Genomic DNA, 27,013 nt, shown 5'->3' on the forward strand with positions numbered 1-27,013 from the left:
AGATATATAATGGAAACAATATGGACATAATACTATTACCCACTTCCCTATACCCCCCTGAACCTTTTTTTTAGCATAATTAACTATGTAAAGATTGCCAACAAAAATACAATAAAAGGGGGGGGGGGGGCTAGTGTTCTGGATTTGCTTCCAGCACCTTTACAGAGGACACAAGTTACAGAACAGCTGAAAAATCCATGGTCGAGGGCATCTTGCATCTGCTAACTGCATCAGGTTGACTATGTAAACAACGTAGAAAGTAAAATGACAAATGATAGGCAAGCCAGATTATGAGGGAACTTCTGTGCAATCCCGAGGATTCAGAGAAATTCTGAAGTCCAGAAATTCTTATCATTTGGGTTACAGTGAGCAATCTGGTAAAATCTCTAAAAGTCAGTTACCTTCCATAGATGGTCTCTTGCCAGTCTGAGGAACATAGTCTCTTAGGTGTCAAGATGGAGCTGAATTTCCTTCCCATCCTGTATTTCCTGTATAATGCCTCACTATGGACAACAAGAAGTGTTGTCCATAGTGATGGTTTTAGTTGTGTTTTTGTTCAAAACTAAAGTTTCCTAAGTGTCCAAAATATGGAAGATATACTCAAAAGCACATCCCCAGGCCTAAGCCAAAATTAGCATGAATACTTGCCTACCAGCTGTCAGACTCAGTGAAGATCTAACAACAGAGAAGCTGTGAACTCAAGCTGAGGAATAGGATTAGTAAGAAGGCAGGAAAAAAAGATCTACATTAGATGGTGCTTTCTCCCCAGTGTTCAGAACAGCAGGCGAGTCAGGGAAATGAGTGCATAAATGGAGTGGGTGTTGCAGAGAGGAGGGCCAGCCTTCATCATCACCCTTCCACCTTTCTCCTTCATGTCCCTACATGGGCCAAATAAGCTCAGCCCGCTGCCAGGGCTTTCCTTGCTAACCTACTGAGATAACAAACCAGTGATTTCAACTTCATGCTAATTACAACTTGAAAATAGAGCTTGAACATTGATTCCCTTTATGTGCAACATAAAGAGCAACAGATGAAAAATTCATTGTTGGCTTTACATATATATACACAATCATAAATTTGGTCTTACACAAATTCAGGCTTTGACACAAATAACTTGGACTGACCTTTTGGGTATTAATGTTAGGGATTTTCTACTCAGACCTTCCTTTTATTGATTCCACAGTAAATACAGCTTTCTAGTTGGTACAAAATGGTAAATTAGAATAAAAGCCATGCCTTTTAAGGCAGTCTCTTTTTCTTACCTTCTAAATATTCTGCACCGTTTTAAATTAAATATTCTAGACTAGCAGCAAACAGGTTGGTAATAACATTATCTAATTATATAAATAATCTAGCCTTAAATACTTCGGTCATGAATTGTTATCTAAAAGGACTTAATCAAACAATGTCATTAAATTTCTTCTCAGTGAGGAACTGATAAGTATTTTTACAAATCAATGTATAACTATAGTCACTTCCAAATATTTTAAGACAACTGCAACACTCGGTAGAGATTCACTTCTAAAGGAATAATGATGATTTATAAATGTGACAAGCTGTTGTCCTAATTTCTGAACCTTCTATAAATTTTTCCTACTCAGTGATTTCAGCTTTGTTTCATATTGTCATCAATAGGAATGGAATCACAGTAGCTTTAACCATGTTGAAAGAAAACCAGGCCACGTAGAAATAACCCATACAGTCCTCATTTTTCGGTAATAAGATTTTCAAGAATGATGCTAGAAAAAAATTTTATCTCTGTTATAGGTTATCTTGGAATTAAATAATGATTCTGCATACATTTAGCTTGGAACATTTCACACTCTGTATTTCAGTGTATGATATGTAGATTTTTACATAGGGCTAAATTTACCAACTAAATGATATGTGATTTATTCTTCATGCCACTTTATTTGGTATAAAACTTTTCAAATTAATTATAGCTTAAAATACTCAAGTTCTACCACTTTTATATTCACTACTGATCATGTTATTGATTATTGGTAAAATAATATTTTTATCAATTTGGACTGTGATTATATGCACTGAAGATTAAAAAAGATAAAAAAGAGATGTGAAGGAAGAGAAAATAACATCTATAAAAATAAACACAAGTAACTGTATCTGAAACGAGGTAACATAAATTCCTCCTGAATTTTCTCTCAATGAATGATAGTCTCTTACCAGTCAAAGTTTCAGTGTCTTATCAATTTATAAAGTAATGCACGGGCCCGGCACGATACCATAACGATTGAAGTCCTTGCCTTGAACGCACCGGGATCCCATATGGGCACTGGTTCTAATCCTGGAGGGCCCGCTTCCCACCCAGCTCCCTGCCTGTGGCTTGGGAAAGCAGTCAAGGATGGCCCAAAGCCTTGGGACCCTGCGCCCGTGTGGGAGACCCAAAGAAGCTGGCTCCTGGCTTCGGATCGGCTCAGCTCCAGTCATTGCAGCCGCTTGGAGAGTGAATCATCGGACAGATGATCTTCCTCTCTGTCTCTCCTCCTCTCTGTATATCTGACTTTCCAATTAAAATAAATAAATCTTTTAAAAAATGTAGTGCACAATGATCTACCTATCAGGACGTTAGCCAAAATCAAATACGGTGACACACAAAGTGGAAGACAGTGGGGTGACAGACTGTGCCGGACCCTGTACTGGCAAACTCACATGAGAATCAGGTCTCGGATCATCTCAGACGAAGTTTCTTTGGAGATCCCTCCACTGAACTGCTCATCTCAGAACCCCAACCATGAAGATACGATGTCAGCCAGTGGATTCTGAATAGATTTCATCGCGATTAGAATGGCGAGACTGGCAGCAATTCAGATCTGTTGAACTATCAAAACTGCTTGAGCAGGACCCTCGGAGCGTGCCCCACATCAGGGACCTGGGATGGGTGGGAGGCTGGGTGGGGCTTCCCTTTGTCTCTCCCCTGACCCCAGACACAGAGGAAAAAATGATATTAGTGTGGAAAGAATGGTTTAACCCACATTCCTGTAGCCCTTGACCCTTTGTACCCTAATCAACTAAGTAAGATTATTAAAAAAAATTAATTAATTAAAAAAAGTTCTAGCGCTCGCGCTCTCTCTGACATTATGGGAAGTTTGCATATTGTAATGAAAGTGTTTTAATTACTAACATAAATGGCTAGATAAGTAGTAACAAACTTGTATATTTTAAATAAATTTTTTGTAATTGACAGATTCATATGCTATAAGATGTAAGTCTCTCTGACATGGGAAATCTTGAGCAGGTGCTTTTTTAAAAATAGGACTTGCTTGGGAAAAATGATGCCATCGTATAATTCATGAGCACGTGATGAATTCGACTAGAGAAGAGAGATTATTTGGAAGGAATCAAACTGAAATAAAAACATCAAAACACATGGGAAAATAACTGATGCTATGGCAATTGATGGTGATAACATTGTGTATATCAGACAGTTGCCATTTAAGAGCTGTGCTTTAGTGATGTTTTGTGTGTGTATCATTTTTTGTAATATATTCTTTGAAAATCAAAAAAAAAAAAACAAAACACATGGGATACAGCCAAAAAAGCAAACAAACAAAAAACAGTATGGATTGGACTAGTGGAGTTACCCTTTCCATGTTGGCTTCCTTATATGAGAGAGAATATATGGTATTTGTTCTTTTGTGATTGGCTCATTTCACTTGGCCTTTGTTGTTGGTCTTCTGCTTTTTTTTAATTAAATCTGAATCCCCATCTCAAAATAAACAAATAAATAAATAAATAGGACTTTCAAGAGAAGCCAGTAAAAGAGTGAGCAAAGACAGTTAGGGCAGAAGCAGAAGTTAGAAAAACTCTAGACTTGACGTTAACACACATGCTAACTTTTTTTTAAAAGATTTATTTATTTTTATTTTTATTGGAAAGTCAGATATACAGAGAGGAGGAGAGACAGAGAGGAAGATCTTCTGTCTGATGATTCACTCCCCAAGTGAGCGCAACAGCCAGTGCTGCGCCAATCCGAAGCCAGGAGCCCGGAACTTCTTCTGGGTCTCCCACACAGGTGCAGGGTCCCAAAGCTTTGGGCCATCCTCGACTGCTTTCCCAGGCCACAAGCAAAGAGCTGGATGGGAAGTGGAGCTGCCGGGATTAGAACCGGTGCTCATATGGGATCCCGGCGCATGCAAGGCAAGGACTTTAGCCACTAGGCCACGCCTCTGGGCCCACATGCTACCTTTTGAAAATGAACATTTCCTTTGAGTGCATGACACCCCTGGGAGGCAACCATAACCAATTATGACTCATTAATTGTCTCCAGGCTACCATTACCTGGGAGTTGGGTGAGCAAACTCTCTGGCATCTCAGAGGTATCAGACTTTGGAAGCCCAGGGCAGCTGAGCACTAGTGCACAGGCTGGTGGAGATGATTCAGTGGGAGGTGACAGAAACTACCTCGGGTCAGAGGGAGAAAGGCAGATTTCCATCACCTAGACTGGATCCTAAAGGATGCACTAGAGCATAGAGGTGCTCCCAAGTTAAACAAGACCAGCAATGATAACTCAGATTTTTAAAAACACACAGAAAATATTTTTGAAGTAAGATTTGAAAGGCCGAGTTACAAAGAGAGAGAGACTGAGAGAGGAAGAGAGAGAGAGAAAAAGAGAGAGAGAGAGAATTTTTCACTTTCTTCTTCACTTCTCCAAATGGCTGCAATGGCCAGGGCTGAGCCAGGCCAAAGCCACGAGTCAGGAACTTAGAATTCCATCCCACTTGTGTGGCTGAGGCCAAGAACTTTACAGGTTCATTAGCAGGCAGCTGCACCATAAGTGGAGCACCTTGAACTAGAATTGAAGCTCCTATGGGATTATTCTGGTATCATAGGCTCAAGTTCAACCTGTTGCAGCACAATGGCAAGAATACTTATCATTAAGAAATGTTTGCCATATAATTTATTGAATGAAAAATTTTCTCAGAAGACTAGACACTGAATTTGATTTATAAACATTTAATCAGCCAGCAAATTTTAGCAATGAATCATCCTCATGATCTTTCTAGCAATATGACCCTACGGTCTCTCCAGAAACAGAATTAATGTTGCAAGTGTAGCATAGAATAGTGCTTTAGTGAGTCAAAATTTAGGATCTTTTTAGTGATATTTGGAGGACACGAGGAGAAACATGACAATCTGACACTTGAATTGTCATGGACTGCTAGTGACCAATTTTACCTGTTTGCCTGGGACATAGGGTGTCATAGTTACATGGAATTTTACTTGTTTTGGAGCCCAGATGGACTGCTCAACAGGCAAATCAATTGATCATGCTTTACAAAATTTATAGCAAGAAGTTAACTATACCTATAACATAAGAAATCAAGATCTTTGGTCATTTTAAATTGTGTGAATATATAATTTGCCTTTCCATATTTTGAAATGAAAAAGATGCAAAGTCGTGGATTTTAAAACCTCTTTTTCTTTCCCCATTTCATGCTTAATCATTGTATAACATTTACAATTGCAAGACAAGATTTTGGCAAGGTGCCATAGTTGATTGCATTTAGGAACAAACTGAATATTGTTCCTGGTTCCTGTGGATCATCCCTGGTTCTCTCAGTGGGTATTTGGACAATTCCTTATTATGACTCAGATCCCATTGCCATTAATTTCTGCTTCTACTGATTTTGAGATGAAAATCTTGCATCCCCTTGATTCAAAAGCTGGCTTTCTATTTCTGGAATTCAAGAATTTTGCCATGCTGTTGCTTCAATTGTTTTATGTTGTATTTAGTCATGTATCCTAAAGTGTCTAGTCATGTCGTGCCAACATAGAATTTGTATGATTTTAGAAGGCTCGCTTAGCAATAATAGGCAGGATGCAGACTTAACTTTCATACCATTTAAGTCACTTAGACTGAGACTAGAGAGAAAGATAAAGTATATACTGGTTTTTCCAGCCTCAGATTCAGTGTGTTTGCCCAGAACATTGCCATATTCTGGCCCTCGTCTTTATCTGCAACATCATGTGAGGTTCTTGTTTCACAGTTGTTTCTCTTCCAAGGCGAACTGCTGGCAATCCAGTCTCAGAGGCTTCCATTCAGAAAAGGCTAGGCTTCCTCAAGACAATGAAAATATGTGAGCATCTCTCTGGAAGCAAGTAAAACGCAGTTCTTTTCCTGAATGCCTAGAGCACATGCTCTGTTTCAGAGAAGTTTGAAGGATGGTCAAGGTGGCAGCGAGACACTTTTTATAGTAAATTGTTTGACTAGATTCTAATTCTGGTTTTACTCTTGCCATGTGACACTTTCACATATGTTGCCCCTGCTCTCATGAGAACTACTTTAATCTTCCATGAATTCACTTTCGTAGTTCAGCTAGCAATTTGCTGCAAGAAAAAGTCCCCTCAAAGCAGGCATATCTACTATATCTCAGTTAAAATTCAACGTTGGAGGGCTACGGGGCTTATATTTGCTTTTATCTGCTGTTGTTCAGACCTCTTCTAACATCGAGAAAGTAGATATACAGATTAACATCCTGCATTAATTGGCAAATAACTTCGTAACATCAAATGATGTTTAAAAACTTAATATATTCATGTGGTTATAAGGGGTTTTGTTGTATAGTTAATATGACAATTATAGAGATTGAATCCAATCTCTGCCCCTCGTGAAAAGCTCTAAAGAGTACAGAGAGAATCATGGCCATCTTTGAATATCCTTTTTATCTCTCATCCTCACAACATTTTTTCAGAATGGGTCTTTGTAGTCCCATTTGGCAAATGATGAAAATGAAACCCAATGGGTTTGATCAACTTGCTCAACTGGTAAAGATGCAGAACGGGTATGAATGTTAGCAGTGAAAAAGCAAAATGAATGCTTCTTCTTCCACACCTCTTTGCCTTCTTTATAGAAACATCTGTCTGGTATGTGTCACTGAGAAACTGAATATGTGACATGGAAAGAATATGGAGTGTAAGTTTTCTGAATCAATAATACCTTATCATTTCAGAAGGAATATCTAATCTTGTCTTTGAGGTCTAGATAAGAGTTCTTGGAGTAAGGAGAACCAAAGATGAAGTCTGATTGCAATTAGATAGAAGCAAGGTGTGAGAATTTAGCCCTAGCTTTCCAAACAAGGCAAATGTAATAAATAGGAATTGAAAGGTTATTGGGTCTAGGTGAAATCAAACCAAATACCATATTTAATGAAAATGAAACATAAACAAATGAGCATGCAACAATAATGAATATTTTAGATAAGCATATTATGGAACAAATATTCTGCAGCAAATTTTCAAACACTGGACTGTGTAATGCCAGCCCCAAAGGCTTCTGTAAATGCACTTTGGTCTGACATACATGAAGGATAGTGTAAATGGGGCCAGAGTGGTGGCACAGCAGAGTGATCCTCTGACTTGCGGCATTGACATCCCACATGGGCACCTGTTTGTGACCCAACTGCTTCATGACCAATCCAGCCTCTCTGCTTATGGCCTGGGAAAGCAGTGGAGAATAGTCCTAGTCCATGGGATCCCATACCCCTATTGAAGACCCAGAGGAGGCTCCTGCTCCCAGATTTAGATCATCTTAACTCTGACCATTGCAGCCATTTGGGCAGTGAACCAGCATATGGAAGATCTCCCTCTGTCTCTTTTCTCTCTCTCTCTAAAATCTTCCTTTCAAATAAAAAATTAAAATTAAAAAATCATTTAAAAAGTAAAAATAAGAGAAAAATGGTTCAATTTGATGCAACATGCCAGGTTTCTGTTGATATGTATTTTTTTAATGTTAGCCAAAGTATTCACGACATATGTAACATTATTTTTTATTCCATGTGTTCATTGAGCTTATCATTACAACTACATTAACAACCAGTATGAATCACTGGAATTTGATGCCTCATAAGCAACTTCTGACAACACTCCTCTCTGCACGCTCTCATCAGGCCTGGCCTCAAAAACAGCTGAGACAGAGGTGCCTGGGTGGAGGATCTCTTAGGTCAAGGGTCAGTAACAAATCCATGTGACTTTCAAGAGCATCATTTTGGTAATTTTTGATTGGCTATTTCCTATCATACACTGTTTCCAAAATATTCCCCATCACAGTTGATCTAGCCAATTCTAGCAAGAATTTAAAGCGGCTGATGCTAGTGCTGGAACCGTGGTATAAGACAAAGAAATTGACCTTCCACAGCTGTGTTATTGATAAACAAGTGTTAATACCCTCAGAGAACCCAGTTAGCTGCTGCACTCCAGGTGCCGTGCGGTAGCATCACTCCGGCTGCTTCTCAGATGCAGTGGTGCATTCCCCTCTCAGCAAGGTGTTTTATGTATTTTTAATGCCACAGTGATAACACTATTAAAAATTAAATTGGAAGTATACTTTCATTAATATACTTTCATAGTAGGTTGCTAATTAGAGATTGTGAAAGCCTATCTTTGATGACTAGGTTTCCTTATTTTAAAAGCTTTCATTCAATGATTGAGAGTAAATTTTGCTTCACAGAAAGAAAGAATGAAACGAAGTTGATCTAAGTGAGAACAAGCCCAACCTATTATAACCAACATGAATCAATTGAACTGTAATGATATTGAAACAATTGACTTTTACCGTTGTAACTTCTTTATTCTACACTAGGCAGAGGAATGTATGTGTCTTCCTGTTTAAAGCAATTGTGAAAAGTGGCATCTTTGGAGTGTGGTGGCAAGTGGCTTTTTTTTTCTCACCCACAAAATGTGAATATTGTTTTAAAACATCGTTAAGTCAAATAACCAGAGCCTAATGACGCCCTTTGTAGTTCTGAGGCAGTTTCTTGAAATGCCGGGGGATTTATTTGCCTCTTTTCTTCACTTGACTAAAGTTCTTGAAAGGCTGAGTGAGCTTAAGCCTCAAAAATCCTCATCTTGAGGAAATAAATGCTGAAAAGTATTTGGTTTGAAATAGTACTGCTTAATGTGATGTTAGAGAAATCAGAAAGCCTTGCTCAGCAGTTATGCCAAAATATCCTGATATTGCTATAGGCTAGTCCTGTTTTCTTCTTTGTGCTTGAATGGGCACACCTGCCAAGGGTTAGTTAAGAAGTTGTAGGTATGTGAGTACTTGAGACTTAAGCTTGTAAGAGTCTATCAAAGAATGATAAAAGGCCCCTACAATTAAACACACACCACAGATATATATATGTCACTATACATGCATATAAAATCATGTGTATATATATATTCATGTGTATATTTATGATAATTTTTTATGGATGTGGGAATGCTACACCCCTCACAAATGAATTCAGTTAGTTTCTTTACCTTAAAAATAATGGAATTAGCAAAGAAGATTTCATTCCATGTTGGACATGGTTCTAAGCTTCGTGTTCTTGTAGACTTACTACAGAATTAGAAATTCTTTAGATTGGTTGTTTTGAAGGTTTAACTTTTGAAGGCATAGTGTTCGCTGTTAATGTTAGGTTTAGTTTCCAAGACTTTTATAAGCTGTATTCAGGCAGCAGGTGCTTGTGTAAGCCCTCATTGAAAAATTTGGATAAGTTTATAAACCAGATAGAAGAAAGAATAGAATGAGAACTCTTAGAAATTGTTCTGTTTGATGTATTCATGTTATGGAAGAAGACACAGAAGTTTTATATGGTGAAATGAGTTCCCCGTAATCACAAAGTCCCAATACCTAGAGGAAATCCAGTTAGAAGGAATCAAGCTTGCACAACATGATGTCCTCAGGTTTGGTACACAGAGCTCATCTTGTTTCAAAATAATTCTGATCAATGTTCCTCATTTTTGAATCTTCCTAAATTGTGGTATTATTTTGGGACTAACTTGGAAAATCAACTGAATTAGTAGAATATATTTATGTAAATAATGTTGTCAGATATAAAAAGAATGCCTAACCCTGAAGATTATGTTATTAAAAAACCTGTTGAGGGAGAGAATATCAGGTAGAAAGTGTAACTGCAATAAATTCATAAATTCTGAAAGTGCACAGATTCTTGGATTTTTAAGTGACGTTCATGTACTTTGAGATGAAACATGGCTATGGGTGGGGTCAGAAAGGGCAATAAAGAGCTGTCCTAATGGCATACTAGAGAAGTAGTGTCCTCATCTGTTTCAAAAATGCCTGAGATTGAGTCATACATAAAAACAGCAACTTTACTTCACAGTCTTTGTGACTGAAATCCCAAGATCAGGTAGTTCCCTTCTGATCGGCTTCTGGTGAGAGGTTCATGGCAGATAGCACACCAGTGGTATAAGCATGTGCACAAAGGATCATGTGGTTAACAGGAAGCCAGAAAGATCCTGGGGCAACACTTGCCCCTTTTAGATCAGCCCATTCTCACAAGAACTAGCTAACTCCGCAAGACCCATTTCAACCCCTTTTGAGGGCAGTGTCCCCTGAATTATTTACCTTGCATTGGACCCTACCTCTTAAGTATTCAATCACCTCAACACTGCCACCTGGGGGACCAAGCTTCCAACGCATGAACCTTTGTATGAAAAGCTAAAGACACATTCCAAATATAGAAGTCAGTTTTTATTGTTTCATGGAAGTACTATAACGGGAAATCTGAACCCTAAGAGAAGTTATATTATGCTAACTCTCATGGTTGCCCTTTACCAGTTGTATGAGAAATAGCTGGAGATGAGTGTAAATGCCTCCAGAATTTTTAGGATGCAGGTGTCTAAGACATGGACACATCCCTAATGCATCTTAGCCTCTGTCAGATCCACAGACATGTGCTGTTTGGACTGAAATTACCAATCCACAAAATCTAGACAATCATCAAACTAGTATTCTAAGGAGGGTATTTGGGAAAAACAAAATCTTAGGACCTTCCAGGGACTGATCTCCAGTTGATCCCAAAGAGTAACTGTAACAAGTAGGCTATTTTGGAGACAAATTATTTTCTAGTGTAATCATCCATTAGACCTCTCTTTCCTACAATATATTAAAAATGAAACTCTCAAAGTGGTGCATATCAATTTATAGAAATGTAATACTTACATGCACAACCACATGATAATGTTTCATTAGCCCAGTTATGATATTGAAAAACCTAAATATATGGCTTTTTTACATTCTGCTTTTCTTCAATAAGTTCAATCCCGGTCAACTAAAAACTACACTTTCCCTGAAAACTACACTGATGTAACACCTTTATCAGTGCTACTAACATACCTTAATGGTGAGTGTGAACTCTTTTGAATTAGAGTCCAGAAATCAACATCGGGTCTAAGGACTTGACAAACCTTGAGTCCCATTTAGGTGATTCTTTACATGTGTTATGAGAACTTTTTAATCAAAACTGACTGCCTAAGAGATGCATCCCTCTGGCTGCAACCTCAAGCTATTGCCCTAATGATTCCGTGCTCCTGTAGAATGTGCAAGTCACTGCTAGTTTTCACTGACAAGAAAGCCTCCAAAATAGAGCAAGATTCATTACAAACTGGGCTTTGAGTAACCATGTGTCTGTGAGGACAGTGAAGAAACTCTGAAGTAGGACAAAATAATAAAAGGCTGTTTTTACGTTGAGCTGCTATTCTGACACTAATCAGTTTAATGCTAAGACCATTATCTCTGTATCACTCTGCCAGCTAGGTAAGGAAGCATTATTTTACTGTTTTTTTTTTTTTTCAAATGGAGCATGAAATTCAGTAACTTGCCCAGGGTTCCCTAACACATCAAAGATAGAATCAAGATTCAACCCCCACATCATTCCACTCCAAATTCCAACCTTTCTAGCACATCCTGCTCAGGCTTTGAAACTTGGTAAAGATTAAACTTAGGTTTACAATATTACTGTTATGAATATAATTTGTTTATAAATAACACATAAAATCAGTGAATTGCTTGCTATTGGCGGAGCTTAGGTTACTGGAACTGGAACCACATCAGTACATTATGAACTCCTCCCATTTTATTGGAAGTGTTATTTTTTCTATACAGCTCTTTAAGTTCTAAAGTGAATCTGGCATAAATTGGCATGTGGATTGCCTTATAAAAGTTAGGGCACCGTTCACACCAGTGAAAGGGAAAACAATATATTAAAGGGGAGGGAATCTTCGGTTTATCCCAGGAAAAGCTTCAGAGAGAGGAGACTAAGGTGAAGAGTGATAAAGGCCTTTGAAACATGCGCTGTGGTGTCACAATTAAAATTTAATTCAACAAAAGTCATCAGCCCATGAGCAGCAACACACAAATAATCCAAACCGGAAATTTGAGGAGATTAAGCCATCCTAGCACACACCTGAATCAATGAGGTTACTAAAGAGAATGGGGTTGCAAGAGACTGTCAGCCAGTGGATTCTGAATAGGGTTCATTGCGATTAGAACTGAGAGATTGGCAGCAATCCAGAACTGATGAACTATCAAAACTGTATGAGCAGGACCCTCAGAGAGCACCTCCCATTGGGGATCTGGGATGGGTGGGAGGTTGGGTGGGGCTTTTCCCTTTGATTTTTTCCCTGACCCCAGATACAGGGTAAAATGATATTGATGTGGAAACAATGGTATTACCCACTTTTACCCTGTAGCCCTTGACCCTTTGTTCCCTAATCAACTAAGTAAGATTATTAAAAAATAATTAAAAAAAGAATGGGGTTGCAAAAGTTTGCACTAGTAGGAAAATTAAACATATCACAAACAAGATTAGACATTAAGCAAAAGAAGAGTTCAGCGTATGGGGTTCCTATTCATCTGAATGTCAATAGCAGTTAGGTACCATGTGTGCATTGCGGTTTTCCTGGGATTTCTCACAGAAGGGATTCACAAAAGACGTTTACATGTTCTTCTCTTTCTTCTCAATGCCTAAAGCTTTGAGAGTTTGTGACACTGGCTTTCAGGAAAGGCTGTCCTGTGCTGGACAAAGCAAAGAAAGTGAGGAAGAAGACACTGGGTGCCAGTTTGCGGGCTTTGTGTTATTGTTGAAGCCGACAGAGCCAACAAGATGGGTTAATCTAGGCAAGTCACACTTCAAAGATGTTCTGAGGTAGATATCCGGATCATACCAGTGACTCTAAATCGTTCGTGTATTTCTCCTTTTATTTATGTATTGAGAACATTCTTCGTCCTGACCGAGGCAAGGCCCAGAGTTAAACTGGGCTTACGATGAGAAAAAGAGCCAACTTCTCTTCATTTTTTTTCTCATGACTGTATTCATGGCACTGCAGCGTGAAGAAAGAACATCAAATATATATGATTCTGAACACCTAGACCACAAAACACTGGTCACAGGATGACTTTCCTCCATTATTCACTGGAGAAGATCCTGCTCATCTCACAGGGATGCTGAAGGAGAGACAAGATAATACACATATATATTACCAAGATAGCTTTTGTTAATGCATAGTTTTAAATAATAATCAGCATGACTTTTATTCAAATCTAAAGTATGTGGCAAAAATATATACTTAATTTTTTTAGTGAGTGAACCATCTATACGACAAATTGAGTTCATTGAAGAATTGGGAGAACGGTGGTTAGACAGTCAGCAAAGAGAACCTGGCATAAACAGACATTTTTTTTTTCCATCATAAAGGACAATAATGCTTTAGACTTCAAGATGATCTTTGGTACCAGATATGAATTATTTATATCTCTGTTGAAAAAAAAATATGTTAACAGATAATTTCATGGTCCTGACCCTAAGTATAAAATAACAAAACAAACAGAAGTGTAAAATCCCTGGAGAATTAAATCATCCTGGAATGGGCCTGATAGATGACTTCATAAGTGTATGAAACAACATCCATCCTTTTGTTTTATTTTCAAGCTTTAGATAATTTTCTCAACAGTCCCCTGTTGTTTCACAAATAATCTCTAAAGATTATTTATATTAGAAAAAGTCTGATGCCGTTATATTTGGGCCTGAATAATTTACATGGGGGCAGTGAAGGTTATTAATTAATCATATATGCGTTTTGAGTGTGGATAGCAAACTCAAAGCTACTGTTGGAAGCAGCTACTAAGAACAGAAAATTCACTCTGCTGGTATTTTTAAAGGCATATCTTTTTTTCAGAAATGTTTTTGTTGTTATTGTTTGCTCTTGTATTTTGAAATTTATCAGTTTCCTGTCGCTGCTTAAGTAACTGACCCAGAATGTTGCATTAGAAAAAAAATGAAAGTTATTTTCTTATGGTTGTGGAAGTCTGAAGTCTGACCAGCATCACCCTGAATTAAACTTAAGGTGTTGGCAGGGATGCTCCCTAATGGGGGCTCAGGAGAGAATCGTTGCCCCTGCCTTTCCCAGCGACCAGAGGCCTCCCAAAAGCGTCTGTGTGCAGACCCTCTTCTTTGTCTTCAGAGTGAGGAACATGACATCTTTTAGTTTCTCTTTCTGGCTCTGTCTTCACATCATTTCTGTCTGCCTGACCACTCTTGGATCCCTTTTATAAGGGATCATTATAATTTCATTGGACATACCCGTAAAACCTAGAACTACCACCTCAGAACATGAATATTGTATATGAGGTGAAGGCATAAGAACATTCACCCTAACACAAAAAGGTCAAACTACATCCGAGAAATATATCATCACAATATTTATATAGTGGGAATACATTTACATGAATGGATCTTTCTCTCTCACTCTCCCTCTTTCTTTCTGACATGCCCAAGTTAGGTTAAACTTCCTAGCCTGCTAAGATATGACTCTCATATCATTTGTGTGTCTTAGGTCCTATAAACCATTGACCAAATGACAAATCAGTTTTCTAAGAAATTTGTCTGGATATAGGTTCCACATTTGAAGTATAACACTTTTTGTCTGAATGGGTGGTTTGCTATACCTGATTAAATGAGATTGTCCTCAAATAGGTCAATTCTAGTACACTAGTTAGGGTTCAAACAGAAATGATGATATGTGTGTTACTATTATTCAAAATATATCTATTAAGCTATTGTGAACACTTGGCTGTCGCAATCATGATCATGTAGCCCCATGAAAGTCCATCAGCAAGCTGGAAATGCAGAGAACCTGATGATATAATTCAGTCTGAGTCCAGAGGGTTGAGAACCAGGGAAACCTGAGGGAGCAGCTCCCAGGATGAGGGCAGTAGACAGTAGGATGAGATGTTCTCTCACAAGCCAATGAAACAAACAGAAAGAAGCAAAATTCCTCCTTCCTTGCCTTTTGTCCTACCTAGACCCTCAGCAGATTATCTTCTCTTCACCTACAATTGAAGAAGGGAAAAAATCTACCTTACTGACTACCAGTTCAATTGCTAATCTTACCTGGAAATACTTTCTGACATCCTCAGAAATACTGTTTTATATGGGAAACCAGTGACCCAGGCAAGGTGATTCATAAAAATAACCATCACCAATATGTTGAAAAGAAGAATGCAAGTTCTTAACCACATCCTGTGAGTTGCATTCTTTTTAACATATTGGTTACTCAATACCATGTCAATTCATTCCATAACGTTATAAATTGTTACTGATGTTATGTTGGGGCTTTCAGTTGATCGGGATGATACTCTGCCAGCTCTGCCTTCAGACCAGAGAAGGTCTCCCCAACAAGCTGTTAAACTTATCTGGACAATAAGATGCTGGACTCTATGCTTGGTATATGCTTGCAATGAAAGAATATCAACTGAACTTGAACTGTGGTTATGCAACAAGGTGGAGGAATCCACCATGGGGGAAGGGCACAGGGAGGGGTGAGGGGAATCCCAGTACCTACAAAACTGTGTCACATAATGCAATATAATTAATAATAATAATAATAATAATAAAATACTGAAAAAAATAACCATCACCTCCAACATGAGCTTATGGTTACATCAGCTTATCCAGCTGTGTTCTGACATAAAAATCAGATAGATTTTTTTCACGAATCCTAAGAAAATAATGCATTGCTACAAAAATTAGTAAGTGATTTGTGAATGCAAAGGAGTCGCTGCTAAATGGGTGCCATGTAAACAATGGGTCATCGGTCCATAACTACATTGAGGGTCAGAGATCGGGGTTTGGGGAATAGTGAGAGAGAAATCTCTGAGCCTATGGAACTGTATCACAACATTTTTTTTAAAAAGTAAATATAAAAAAAGATCAGGGAAGAGAAGGGATATTCCTTTATAAATGATTTTGTAATAAGCATCATCTGTGGGTGAACATTTGCTGCAGTAGCTGACATCACTTGGAACGGCGTCTGGTTTCCATCCTGACTCCTCCACTTTTGATCCAGCTTCTTCCTAATGGGTAGCCTGGAAGACAACAGGTGACAAATCAAATCCATAGGCTTCTGCTACATGTGGTTTACGCTAGCTAAGTTCTGGAACTCCTGATTTCCACCTGGCGTATTGTTGTGGCTTTGGGGGACATGAGAGACAGAGAGAGAGGGAGAGGGAGAGAGAGAGAGAGACAGAGAATCTGTTGGCTAATTCTCTCCCCCAAATAAAATGAAAATAAATAAAAATTTAAAAACTATATACAACCAATTAAGAGTCCCAACATAACATCAACAAGAATTTACAACATTATGGAATTGACATGATTTTGAGTAACCAGTATGTTAAAAAAAAATGCAAGTTCTTAACCACATCCTATGATTAGCTCATTGACATTTCAATTTTAGTTTATATACAGAACCGGCTGCTATACACCTTAAAATGGCTATAGGGTACTATTCAGCTGTCTCGCTTCTATTTTCATTTTAATATTTAGCCGTTTGTTGTGTTGAAGTGATTGGGACGATATTCTGCCAGCTCTACCTTCAGACCAGAAATAGTCTCCCCAGGAAACTGTTCAATCCATCTGGACAATAAGTTGCTGGACTCCATGCTTGGTATATGTTTGCAAAGAAAGAACCTTGATTGAATTTGAACTGTAATACTGCAACAAGGTGGAGGAATCCACCATGGGGGAAGGGCATGGGGAGGGGTGGGGGGATTCCCAGAGCCTATGAAACTGTCATATAATGCAAAATAATTAATAAAAAAAATCCGTGAAAAAAAAACAACCTATAAAAAAACTATATACAACCTTAAGAAAGAGAACATAAATAATATATTAATGAAAATTTTTTCTAATTTTTACCTCTTAATTCCTGTTTTTTGTTTGTCAGAAAATGAGTTCATGAATAATAAAGAAAAAAATTACACTATTTCATTTAGTTGCTATTAAGAAGTTAAAAGTTGCTAATGCAGAGTAGAAATTAAAGCTGTTTCCTAAAATAGGGACAACAATTTAAGTATGTTTTCAGATAATTATGCTGTAATTGTCTCCACTGCAATGTTTGACTACATAAAGCAAACAAAGTGTAGCTATGAATAATGTAATTATAAATGATTATCTAAATTGTATATGTTTTAGTCTTGTCCCAAAAAGTGGATTCCTTATAAATCTTATGCATCATATCCAGGAACTATTCATTGTACATTTGACCTAATTAATAGTATTCATAATGACTAATAAACATTTGTTGATACTTAGTTTGTAAAATACAAAGAACATATACAGAAATGCAAACATGGGTAAACATAGTAGTAAGGAAAAATTGACTTCTAAGGTCAAAACAACAATTCTGTGAAGAATCAGGCAGTGTCTGGATACTTGAAGGAAGCTTGTCAGAGTAGGCAAGAGGGAAGTTTTTTGCCACTTCAGTGAACAAGGATGAAAGCGAGAAGTGGGGATTACTCTGCATGAGTTACTGGAACACTAAGTTCAAGAATAAAACCAGCTCAGGAAAATTCAGACACAATAAACATACTTAGTGGAAAAGAAATTGGATTTCTGAACTGGGTTTTAAGATCTTGCCATAAGCTATATACTACATAGATAGATGAATGCTACCAATTCAGTACATTTTCAGTGTCCCTTGTACTCCAGACAATATAACAAATTGATTCACAACCTGACCCCCATCAGGGAAAAGTTGCTTTTAGGGAAAAGCTTGGGAAAATTCCATAGAATGTAATGAAGGTAACTACCTGCTTCCAAACAAATCAGCAGAGGTTAGAATCCTACCTCATTTAGAAGTACAAACACCTGAACACTGATATTATACAAACCCTTAACACTGAAGGGCTTTGTATGGGCCCCAAAACATGGACTGTTGCTTTCAGCATTCAGGCAGATGCTGTGAACCTAACATGGGAACCTGTTTCAGAGCTCTCATGTAACCTTCCAGTTCTGAAAGTCAGTTTTGGGTTTGCAAAATAAAAATGGGAACACAGTGCAAAAGTATAATTGAAGTATTAGGGGAAAAAAAGAGATTGCCATGTCAGGAGGCATATTAAATATTGCCAGAAAGGCATCCCCTATTTGCAGTTGTTGTTATGGCTAGAGTAACCATAGGTGTTAGCATAGGCAAGTAAAGGAAAATTCATCTCGTTTTTTCAAATTTTTATTTTTTTTTAGATTTATTTATTTGAAAGGCAGAGTGAGAGAGAGAGAGAGTAAGAGAGAGAGAGAGAGAGAGAGAGAGAGAGAGAGATTTCCCATCAGGTGATTAACTTCACAGTGATTGTAGGACTGCGGCTGGGCCAGGCTGAAGTCAGGAGTCCAGAACTGATCTGAGTCTCCTGGGTGGATGGCAGGGGCTCAGCACATGCACTTTCTTTCTCTGCATTTCAGAGTTTATGGAATTGTACCATACCATTAAAGACAAAGGAGAAAATTTTTTAAAAATAAAGAAATGGGTAGAGAGCTTGATCAGAAGTGGAGCAGCTAGGATGGGAACTGCTGCTCCGATACGGAGTGCCGATTCACAAGGAGTGTTGTAACTTACTGTGTCATAGCCAGTCAAGCTATCTCACTTTTTCAAACAAGTGCTCGTGTTAGGTGTTACTGAATTCTCTGTGGGCCATAAGCCCTACAGCCCTGCTTTTTTTTTTTTTTTTCAACATACTACAGGTGCTAGAGCAACTCACCTAATTTGCCCTCTAGACTGTTCAAATAAGAGGGGGAATCTTTTGAATCTTTTTCTGTCCATGCCACATATTTTGATATTAATTTTATTTAAATTCCAACATTATCAATGATAAAATGTGCCTCTATAATGATAGTCATTCCACCTGATTTTCTGTCATTAAGTATATTTTGAGTAGCTATCTTGCTTTTCAACATTTAGGTTGACTTGTTGACATAATCTTCATGAAATTCTGTCCATCCCACTGTGGAACTGTTTTCTATTAACAGTGATTGGGAAGCTTATCCAGGTTAGCAACTGGTGAAGCATCTGCTAAGGCACTTGTGTTCAATATTAGAACACCTTGGTTCCATTCTTAGATCCAGCTTCTGACTCCAGTTATTACTAAAGTGGACCCCAAGAGGCCCTGGTGATGGCTCAAGTAACAAGGAAAGGCCCCTAGAGATTGGATCCCCAGCTCCCAGCGTTGGTTTACTCTAGCCTGGCTGTTGCAGGCACTTGGTGAATAAGCCATCGGACGGGAATTCTCTATCAATCAACCAATCATTTGCCTATCTTTCTGTCACCCTGTCAAGTGAATAATTTTTAAATTTAATTGCATTTAAGTTGATGAAGCAGGTGAATTTAAAATGTGCTATTTCTATATCCATATGTGGATATATGAATATAAAAGTATACATTTTGCTTTATGAGAACAACCTGCTATGTCGCTGCCAACAATCTCGACCTTTTTCACACCATCCTTCCCAATTCTGCTAAAAGGCTCTCCCTATGAAGTGCATCCACCCATAACACTCTTATGCTTAAAACATTCCTATGGTTCTTAAACATCTATTGAGCAATATCTAAGAATTTTAACATTATTCATAACACCTTTGTGAATTAAAGCCTGCCAGCCTTCCCACACTCATTTCTCAGCATTTCTTACCTTGCATTGCAGACCAATGCAAATGTGCAATTTATTCCTTATTTCCTATTTTTACTTCGACTGTGAATTTTTACTTAGCCAGTTTCTCATCCTCACAGGGCTCAGGTATTCTTGCCTCTGGGAATCTTTTGCTGACTCGTTTCTTTGCTGTTGGGATAAGTGCTTCTTCTCCACATTTTATTCAACACTCTGTGCTAATCTTTATCCTCACATTTGCTGTGCTTTATGCAAATGTATTAGCATGCTCATCCCTACTGTAAACTGCTGCATGCTGCATTCCAAGCATTGATTCTGGAACAGAGAAGATGTTAAATAAATGAACATTTTCCAAATGAATTAACAGCAAACGAAATGAACCAAAGTTTGCAATTGTCTTTTCTCCCCAGAGAGTAGTATGTTTTATATTTTCATTTGATGTTGATTTCTGTTTTTATGTTTTATATAACTCAGCTTGCAGGTCACAGGTATGTGGCAAATGACTGTCGACTAAATCGAGGTCTTTTAGAGTATCTTCCTACAGATACAAAGTTTCAGAAATAAAGCTATTATATTCAAAGCTATCACTTAATATGACACTCCTTTGTAGGCTAAAAAGAGACAAAATAACTTAATCAAGGTCACAGAACTTGACAATGGCTGAAAGGCTGAACTTGTCTTCCTGGAATCCACTCTATAGCGTTTGCAACAATTTTAGATGGGATTATGAACTGAATGCCTTAGTATTGTTCAGCTATAATGAAAATCCCGAGAGTAGTCAACGTGTTAAAATAACAAAGGAGCCTTATTTGGTTCTCAATTCTGGTGGACAGAGAGACTGAACAGCACAGAGTGTCTGTGTGCATGTGTACCTGCATGTTTGAGGAAACTACAAAAAGTTGATGAAAGTGAGAATAAACAGTAAGTTTTAACAAAACTAGTTTGAAACACATGTTTAGTCTTTCTTCATAATATGCATTTCCCAAGAAATTTTTTCAAGAAGCCTCATAGGTATTCAAATTCAGAATGAGACATGTCATGATCTTCAATGTACAAATTACAGGCTCAAGAAAGTGGATAGAACAACTGCGGTGTGAATCAGAAGGCCAGAGACTCAGCGTGCTGAAGCGGTAAAAGCCAACAGGATAGCAGATCTGGTGTAGCTATAGCAGTCCCACAAAGTGCAGGTTCACCTTTCCTCCTCTGCTCTACTTCAGGTCCTCAATGTCTGCATGATATCCACCCACACGGAAAGGGCATTCTACTTTACAAAGTCCACCAATTAGCATGCCAATCTCTTCTGGAAACGTACTGAAGGACACATCACAAGTCACATGTACCTCAGTATCTGGGTATCCCATGGCCTAATCAAGTTGATACAGAAAATTAAGCATCATAGCCTCGAGTCAACGTCAAAATTTAGATTATTAGTAGCATGAATATCCATTATGTATTTCATTTCATGAATATGAAAAAAATTATGGATAATAACTTTTGTAATGATGTATGCAATTAAATACAGTAGAGAAGCAGACTTGGATTGACCTTGGACAACAAATATTATGAGTCTAATCATTTTTACTCCTTGTGAACATAATTTTACAATAATTCCTTCCCTCTTGCCATAAGGGTTAACAACATTCCAGGTAAGATGTTACAACTGACAAAATAAATGAAAGGTAATTAAATAGTAAAGCTGTCTGCTTTCAAGTTTCTAAACCAATACAATTGTTACAGTAGCCTGATCAAACCAAATAGACACTGTGATGATTTTGAGATATTAAGATTTCCATGAATTTAGGATTATGGTAAGTGTTCAACATTAACACCACATTCCTTTTGTGTACAGGCTCGATGGGATGGCTTGACTGGGCGCATCACCTTCAATAAAACAGATGGCTTAAGAAAAGACTTTGATCTGGACATTATTAGTCTCAAAGAGGAAGGGACTGAAAAGGTAACTTCCCAAATAATCCACAAATCAGTAAATACCAAGCAGAAGAACACAGTACTCAGGCATTTTAGCTAAATTTAACACAGAAGTAGGGGAATGGTCAATCAAGTGATTCTTGCATGTTCATTTAAGATGCTGTACTAAACTCTTAAGTTGCATGTGCTATTAATAGCAATGCTAACCAATGTCTAGAGGGTACTTGGTTGTGTGTTGTAAATGTGAATATGTTATCACATCTATAATCCTATAAGTGGGTTGTTATTAGGCCTATTTTCAAAATATTTTAAGAAGCTGATTTTAGACTTGGAAAAGCAGAGGCTATCAATGGGTTGTCTATGGAATAGCATCCAAGAGGTAGTCACAAATTAAATTTAATTGCAATCTATTGTAAGACTGATAAGAGAGGAGCAGAATAAATTAGTAGAGAGGCTCATTGGTGCAAGTTAGATTTGCAACCTTATTAATTTTAGGACAAACACTAAAACCGTATCAGTGCCAGGTTCTCACTTCAGGGTTACTTTAGTTTTAATTCCCAATCTCTCAAAGTTAAATTAGTTTTAGTTCAGTGCAAATGTAAGTTGTTTAAATAATTATAAATCAATTTAACTTATTCATAAATTTTGTTACAATAACTTATGTATCCATGACTACAAATTGGAATTAATGTTTGCTGTTTGCCCTTTAGAATCTAAAGAAAACAATGTGAAAGCCCTACTCATCTGAACATCAAAACTCTAATCTTTCATCTTTCCCACTGTAGTGAACAAGATGTATGCTTAATGTAAGAGTGCTTTGGAAATAACTATTTAATCAGTTTGAAATAAGCTGATTTTTAAAAAATAAGGTAGTGCTATCAATTCAATAATTAGAAAGCATTTTTGGTACAAGTCTTACTTACCTCTTTTCCCTTCCCCCAAATAGCATGAATTGAAACAAAAGTTTAATTAGGCTGAGTATATTAGAAAGATGCCATTAGTATTGACATGTTTGAAGAAAATAATTATCCTGCATCCTTGCGAATATACAAGTTTTACATTTGTATGTATGCAAGTTTTACATTTCAGAGAAACCACTCTCTGAAGTGGATAGTTGGCACAACAGTTGCCCAAACACCACATCTGGGAGCCTGGCTTTGAGGCTCTCATTCTGCTTCCAGTCCAGCTTCCTGCTAATGTACACTCTGGGAGGAAATATACTTAATCCATATCACACATGTTTCTGATTTTCAGTTTCAGTCTGGCCCCACCAAAATGGCTGTCGCATTTAGGGAGTAAACTAGTACATGCAAGAGTACTCCTCCTCATCTTCTGCCTTTCAGATAAATTAATAAATATTTCTAAAAAGGCCAATCCAGCGCCACACCCTCGGCCTCTTCTTCCCAATTTGCTCTTCATTGCTTAAACATGCTGACCAAGCACATTCTTCGATCTGTGGGATTTGAACTTCAGGGAGCAAAAGAAAATTCATTATGGTAGAAAAGCTTTTAATTTTTTTCTCAAGAAAATGTCTCATTCTGTAAACAACCCTCTTTCTCTTTTTTTCTTCTCCTCTTAATGTGCAGCATTGAAAGGGAAAAAGTCTGTTAGGGAAACATCTTTTTGGCTCAAATAAGAAACTATTGTTAGGCTTCATAGCTATTTATACATTGCAATATTATGCACAATCTGTTGGTGCCTTTTCATTAAAGTGAAAGGCGGAAATACATGAAAGTATTTTCTGTGTGTTTCTCTCTTCCTAGTTTGCAACAATGCTTCTTTCTGTAGGTGGCTTGGGCTCAATTCCTCAAAGGCTGGTTGGGTCTCCAGGAAACGGGAGAGGCCAGTACAGCTCTTTGAAGAGCTAAGAAGACAAATCTCTGCCTGTTCAAATCAGCCTGTTCTAGGGTCTTAAGAAAAAGCTCTTTCTCACCAGCACGTAGATTCTACCACCTGGAAACCCACAAAGAATAAGTCATCAAGCATGCTTTTTTCTTTTAGTGTAGGAATTGTGTGTGTGTGTGTGTGTGTGTGTGTGTGTGTGTGACTGATTTCAGTCAAGCAGAGATTTTTTTTTAAGGAGTGATGAAGAACCCCTTAGAATCACATTTTAAACATACACATCTAAACATTCTCTAAGTCACTTTCTGTATGTGAAATTAAAAATAGAATCTAACCACCAAATTATCTATTATTCATCTGTGTACAGTATCTATTGTTAGGCTTCATGTTGAATTAAGTGCCAAGACTCCAAATGATGGGGTGGGGGGGATTTAATACTCTCGGGATTCACATACTGGGATACCTTTTTGTTCCATGTTCCATTTTAATGAAGTGTTATTTTTTTTTTATTTTTCCCTCTGAAACCAAGGCTGCTGGCGAAGTGTCTAAACATTTGTATAAAGTATGGAAGAAGGTTTGTACCTAACTACAACTGCAGGAGATCTGGAAATGGGGTGGGAAAAATTCATGGAAAATCCTTTATTCCTCAGTGCCCCAGAGCAGCGGCTCTCCAATTGCAGTTTAGAGGTGATATTTTCCACCTACGGGGAGGGTGGAGTGATGGAATACATCCCCTCCTGACCACATTATCCTGAATTACGAAGAGGCTTGCAGCAGATTCAATAATGATAGATGAAATATTCCCCCCTAGATATATTTGCTTCTCCCAGACAGCATCAGTCCCCTTTGGAACTGAAAGCAGGCAACGGCAACAAACACAAGCACTGGTCCATTTATATTCCTTCTCTAATCACAAAATGTTTTCCCTAAGGGGCAAGAAACCAGCAATAGATTTGATCATCTGATAGGCCAAAGCCTCTCTCAAAAGGCTAGAACATCGCCTTCAATGTCAGTGTGACAAAATATGAGACATTTTCAGAAATTCCCTTTTCTCATGAGTTATCTTTGTTCTATGCGCTATTGTCCTCAGATGTAGCAATTTGTTTTAGAACTACAGTTTTCCAGAGGACAAAACTATTAGAAACCTTGGAAGGGAAATGAGATTATCTTGTAAATTATACCACCCACTATTTCATAGTTCATTGTACAGTATTGTGTTGCCAGTGGATACGCATCAATTTATATACACAAATGTTGGACAGTAGCAACATTTGGATCTGGGAAACATCCAGTAATAGCAGGACCTCTCTCCCTCTCTCTCTCACCTGCTCTCAAATTATTTGTGAAAAACAATTGTTGATTGATGAACGGATCTTACCTTGCTTCATATTATTCACTTGAGCCCTTTGGTCATCAGGTTCACCTTCTTTCAAACTATAATATAACTCCCACAGAATGTAAACAAAAAATGTCCTCTGTAGCTAAAAAGTTGAAAAAAATTCCTCTTTAATTTTTTAAAAACACAAACTTAATAACCTTGTCTTAATCATTCATAAACCTTGCTAGTGAGGACATGTAGAAGCTGAACTGGCTTCCTAAGTGGTAGTAAATACGTGAACCTGGCAGGGACCCAGAAAGTAACTTATTACGCTAATACAGCTTGAGACTACAGGCACTTGATGCAATACTGAATTAATTCAAACCAAAAATTATCGAGAATGGCTCGCAAATTATGCACAGGGGAGGGGAATGTCCTCTATTTGCCACTAAACTGCAATATCCACCCTGCATCCTAGGAATGTAATCTCTTGGCTTTGCTCCTCTGTGCCTTTTGCCTTTTCTGCCCTGATAACCCTTTGTTGCCCGCATTGTAAGCTGTACATGTCGTAGTCTGCTGTTCTGTGTTATGACTCTTCACCAACAGTTCATCCCTGTGCATCCCAGCACAGGGGACCCATGCAGTTTCAATAATCACATCGGTCTTTCCCAAGAAGACTCCGTTAGAAAAGAAAGATCCATCACCATGCTCGGTTTTCAATCCTCTGACCTCTTGTGGTATGCAACTATTTGCCAGAGATTCTTTCCAAAAACAGAGATACAGCAATCTTTGCAAAGTCCTCATTAAATGTGTTTTAATGAGGCTCATGATGTGGAAAACAGATAAATCTTTATTTTTTTCCCTAGATACCTGATTACTTCACTCAAAATTTTTATATTTTGATTTTGTGAAGTTTGCAAGGCATCTGAACACACTTCTGTTATCAGGTGTTTTTTTTTAATGTTGACTTAATTTCCTTTTGTTTTCATGTTCAACCTTTTCTTTGGTTGTTCTAAATGACAAATGACTGCTCTTTCACAACAGCTTCCGCAGTAGCACAAGGTAGACCAAAACATTCTAGAAGTTTGAGTGTCCCTCTCCGCTAATAATTGATCTGGACTCCACATCTTTTCATGAGTCAATTACCACTATCTGTCTTGCGTATCAGGTTTGAAAATTGAGGTTCTGCTTCCTGGAGTCACTCCTCCAAGATTGTGGTCCAAGGCTGGAATGCAACTGGCTTGGTATCTCGTTCTCTGTCTGCGCACGCTCTCTCCAGCCCAGCTCAATGACTTAGAAAGGTTCTCTCTTCATCAGAGAAACACGTATGCTTGTTGACAATCTGTTCATTTATTGCAAGTAACAAGTAAGGCCAGTTGACTACTTAGGCTTCAAACACACACACTTATCCAGACACACATGTACACACACAAATTTCTATTTTGCTGATCAAAACATGTGAAAACAGAGACAGAAGCGATTTGAGTTACAATACACACTCTCCACTGCCCAGGGAAATCTGAACTTTACTACTGGATCTTGATACTCTTTAAGTCTTCATTTAAAGAATCTTCTTCTACATAGTTAAAAGGAAAAAAAAGACCTCCTATCTCTTATTGTAAGGAGGAACATTTGCCCTGACTGTCCCTTGGGCTCTTAGTTGACTGAAAATATAGTACAAGGTATGCTTACTTTCCACGCTGATAGAAAGGACGATAAAAACAAAGATCAGATTTCAGATTTTGGACTATATTTGTCTAAAATTTCAAGTTTTGTTCCATATTGGGGCAATACTCCAAAGCTGTTCCACAATGCCAACTTCAAGTATTATTTTAAATCTTTTAAACACAAACACACACACACATACACACACACACACATTTTGACACTAATAGAAAAAAAACTTAAAGGGAACACACTGTATTACTTAATGGAGCTGCTAAAAGCAGTTTCTCAACCCTTCAATACTTAGTTAAAAATTAGGTTCCTTTCTCCTCAGTGTCTAAGTTATGAATTAATTAGAATTATACTCAGTCTCAATTTTACTTTCACACAATCTTCATGGAGTTAGAAATCAATAGCTCAGTACAGGTGTATTTAACTTGAGTTATTTTTCCTATAAACAAGGGTTCCTGCCTTAAAAATGTGGGAGAAGGGTTGGAGATTGAGAAGAATGGGAAGAAAAT

General features: G+C 37.8%; 1 protein-coding gene across 1 annotated transcript in view; it reads left to right on the forward strand.

The window, feature by feature from the left end:
- The window catches only part of GRIK1 (glutamate ionotropic receptor kainate type subunit 1), a 134,939-nt gene that overhangs the window by 75,751 nt on the left and 32,175 nt on the right, over positions 1–27,013 (forward strand). Inside the window, exon 9 of the mRNA XM_058661321.1 lies at positions 21,588–21,695. Within this exon, the coding sequence (XP_058517304.1) occupies positions 21,588–21,695 (108 nt within the window). The remainder of the gene's footprint in view (positions 1–21,587; positions 21,696–27,013) is intronic.

This window comes from Ochotona princeps, chromosome 3 (assembly GCF_030435755.1).
Source record: "Ochotona princeps isolate mOchPri1 chromosome 3, mOchPri1.hap1, whole genome shotgun sequence".
Taxonomy (NCBI): domain Eukaryota; kingdom Metazoa; phylum Chordata; class Mammalia; order Lagomorpha; family Ochotonidae; genus Ochotona; species Ochotona princeps.